The 3194-nt window shown below is 62.7% G+C and overlaps 1 protein-coding gene across 1 annotated transcript; it reads right to left on the bottom strand.

Annotated features, from left to right (window-relative positions):
- Positions 1-161: 161 nt before the first annotated feature.
- On the bottom strand, positions 162-2748 carry LOC113217874 (protein FAM166C B-like). Its single transcript, XM_026437950.2, has 5 exons — positions 2580-2748; positions 2101-2392; positions 1483-1647; positions 794-903; positions 162-377 (listed from the first exon to the last, which is right to left on the bottom strand). Exons 2-5 carry the CDS (start codon positions 2293-2295, stop codon positions 203-205), a joined length of 645 nt encoding a protein of 214 aa, XP_026293735.1. The 5' UTR covers positions 2296-2392; positions 2580-2748; the 3' UTR covers positions 162-202.
- Positions 2749-3194: the final 446 nt, after the last annotated feature.

Raw genomic sequence — 3194 nt, 5'->3', positions numbered from 1 at the left:
CAGAGCATAGCAAAGCGGGCCAGATTGACTCCAACCTCGCCGTCGCGTCGCCCATGACGTCGCCCGTAAGGCGGGAGGTGGTGTGGCAAAGTGGTAACCCTTCTCGAATAAGAGATCCCCACCCAACCTCTACCATACATATAAGAGCCAGTCAAAGCGGAGAGGATGCGAAGCTTGATCTTTATTCCGTGGCCAGGCGGGCTCACGTGAACATGGCTTTGGACGAGCCCTTCCACTGCGTGTCCGAGTACTGGTTGTAGTCGCCGACCAGGGAGCGGGCGGGCAGCGGGGGCACGGCGAGCGTGCGGCCGAAGGTGAGCGGCTGCGACTGCGGGTTGCGGTAGCGGGTGAACATGACGGGGTAGCGCTGGTAGGTCCTGGAAGGAGGTGGGAGGGGGCGAGCAGTGGTAAAAGCGTTCCGTAGGAGGGGGCGTAAGTGCAAGTTCCGCCGAACTGCTTGCATGCGAGCAAGGCGGGATTGCCCATCCTCTCGGAGGGCGGCGCCTTACGGCTCGAGCGAATTAGGCAATCCGCCCGCACGCGTGCATGCGGTACAGTCCAACTACGAAAGTGAGCGCGGGGCGAATCAGTCAGCTCTTGGTATGCACCGTGCAAAAGGATTTTTTGGGGTGATAACGAAACGGACACCGTGGCCCACACCACTACTGGTCGTTTGATGGCCCAGTCGACACACGATAACGACTACGAAACGCCATATCGTTTCGCACATATGGTACACACGGTCCGGCGGCTCGAGCACAGAAGAAACACGTCCGGGCGCGGCGGCACTTACGTGAACATGTCTACGGGGCAGTGGAACGGCGTCGCGGCGACGTCGAAGAAGTCCAACGGGTGCAGCCGGCCCGAGTGGTCGCGGAGCTGGTCGCGGTGCTGCTGGCACAGCTGCGCGACAAGAAGAGACGACACACCCGCGCGGGTGACAGGAGGCGAAGCGTCATGTTGAGCCGGCCGGGGACCAAAAGCCAACAGGAGGGCGTAAATCACGACCGGTCCGGCCGCAGAGAGTGAATAATGAGCCCGTTTTATCATCGCGTATCAGCAGCGCGAGTGGGGAGTTGTAGTGAATGCGGCCGAGGAGTCTCTGGAGGCTCCAGTCCCAGCCCAGAGGCCCGGCCGTGCGGGCTGGGGGTAAGTTTACCTCGAGGGCTACTTCTATAAATTCAAGCGTACACCAATTTTTCCGTTTTTTCCTGATTTTTCTGACTTCCCATTTTTTCTGATTTTTCCTGATTTTTAATGATTTTTCTGATTTTTTTATGATGTAGGGAGTGATTTGTTTGAGTGAAGCACCCCTCGCTTTATCACGACATTTGTCGCGGTAAGATTCCCGTAAATGATGTTTTGTGTTCTTCAGGCGGTTCTCATCATGAGATGGGGGAATTTACGAATTGGAATCGGAAATTAGGGTATTTTTGAACAATCGTGGCGGTACGGTGATGGTTTTACAAACTCTACACGGACCATGTAGAAGGCGTCGGTCTCGGCGCGCTGCGCGGGCGCGATCCACGAGCAGGGCGTCCGCCTCTGGTGCAGCATCCTCTCCCAGTTGCCCACCCGGTCGGCGGCCACCATGTCGGGGCGCGCCGAGTAGGGCGTCCTCTCGCAGCCGTACAGGTAGGGCGGCATCTGCGAAACACGCGCGCGTGTCGTCGTCATCGCGGGGGGAGACAGCGAGGGGAAGGAGAAGGAGGAGGGGGCGGAGCGGAGGGCGCTGACCGGCGCGAAGGGCCCGCCTTTAGGCCCGGCTCGAGCGGACACCTGACGCACCCGCCCGTAAAAACGGATTACATGGCGTACAAAGACTTTCACCGCCTCGGCCCTATACACAGCCCAGAAACGCTGCCACACGAAACAAGTCGCCCCGATGCCGTGTCGCTGACGTCACACACATCGGTGGGCGGGAATGGACGTTTCTTTCCGAAATTCCGTGTGAAGTTCTGACCCACGCCGCACGGCACGGTACAGTCCGTGTTATTGATCGGGTCGCAGTGCGGCCAGTGTCCTGCACACGGTGCCATCTACAATCTACAAGCGGGGGCCCCCGCACGGTATCCGACACGGTGCCCTACAGGTGCGCACCGAGGCTCTGACGGCGGCCTCATTCCGGTAGTCGTGGAAGAAGAGCTCGCCGCCGTAGGGGCTGCCCTTGCTGATGAGGGAGCCGTAGCCCTGCGACACGGGCGGGCGGCTGCCCATGAACGTGGGCCGCAGCGCCACGGGCAGGTGGCTGTCCGCGGAGGACGTCAGCAGGGCCGTGGCCCCCGAGCCCGCCATCGCCGTCGTCGCGGTGTTCTACGCCGTGTGACGTCGTCCTGCCTCGGCCCGCCCCGCCGCGCCACGCCACGCCACGCCACGCCGCGCCTCACCGCAGCTGCTGGCCAACAAACAGGGCAATCAGGTCGCGTTAGTGAGGACGATTGTGCTTTACAGGTCACTTAGACCGCCCCGGTCCCGCTCCGTCTGCGCCGCGGTTCGTTGGCGGCCCGCCCGGCTCCCACGTGTGGCGACACAAGTTCGGCCGAGGACGCCACAGTCTGAAGAGCCGCTGCTGCACTCACCTCAACCTCACTCATTCCGCTCAAGTGTATTGCATTTGCCTCATGGCGCCGTTTCTGCTTCGACTGGGCTGCCATCATAGGAGCGCCAACAATGAGCCCTTTGTCACGAGTGCGCGGGAACGCGCCGGCCGGGCACGGGGCACATGAGGCGCAGGGAACGCCACTCTCCGAACGTCCGAGTTCGACTCGTCCGACGCGCCCGACTCTGGCAGGCTCCAGATCCCGCCTCCGTGCTGCTGCCGCGCGCCCGCGGGGTAGGCAACCCATTCGACGCGCACGCCGGGCGCGAGGCTGCCCGCGCGGCGCCACCGTCGCCTCTTGGGCCTGGACCTGGACCATCCTCGCGGTCCGTCCTGGAGACGTGTCTGCGGCGGGGTCCGGGGGGCCGCTGCCGCTACTCCTGCCAGAGCCCGCGACCCGCTGCCCGCGCGAGAGGCCCAGACAGGAGCACATCACGGCAAAGTCGGCAATATATCAAGGAAAATTCCAGACTCGTTCGAGAGACCAGACCCGGACGGTGCTTTCTGGGTGAGGGGCCGCGGCTGTCCGTCCGAGCGACGGCGGTGCGTCCTGATTCGGCAAGGGGCTGTGCTGGGGAGGCGGAGGTGGAGCGGG

This window comes from Frankliniella occidentalis, unplaced genomic scaffold (genome assembly GCF_000697945.3).
Source record: "Frankliniella occidentalis isolate FOCC.00 unplaced genomic scaffold, Focc_3.1 Scaffold113, whole genome shotgun sequence".
Lineage (NCBI taxonomy): Eukaryota > Metazoa > Arthropoda > Insecta > Thysanoptera > Thripidae > Frankliniella > Frankliniella occidentalis.
The sequence above is the reverse complement of the archived record's forward strand: the minus strand, read 5'-3'. Positions and strand labels throughout refer to the sequence as shown.

Bases quoted from the DNA above. Each gene is read 5' to 3' on its own strand.
- LOC113217874 (XM_026437950.2), bottom strand. From the start codon at position 2,295: ATGGCGGGCTCGGGGGCCACGGCCCTGCTGACGTCCTCCGCGGACAGC. The intron at 904-1,482 runs GTCCGTGTAGAG...CTTGTCGCGCAG, and splicing joins AGACCGACGCCTTCTACATG to CTGTGCCAGCAGCACCGCGA. The intron at 378-793 runs GTAAGTGCCGCC...ACCTCCTTCCAG, and splicing joins TGCCCCGTAGACATGTTCAC to GACCTACCAGCGCTACCCCG.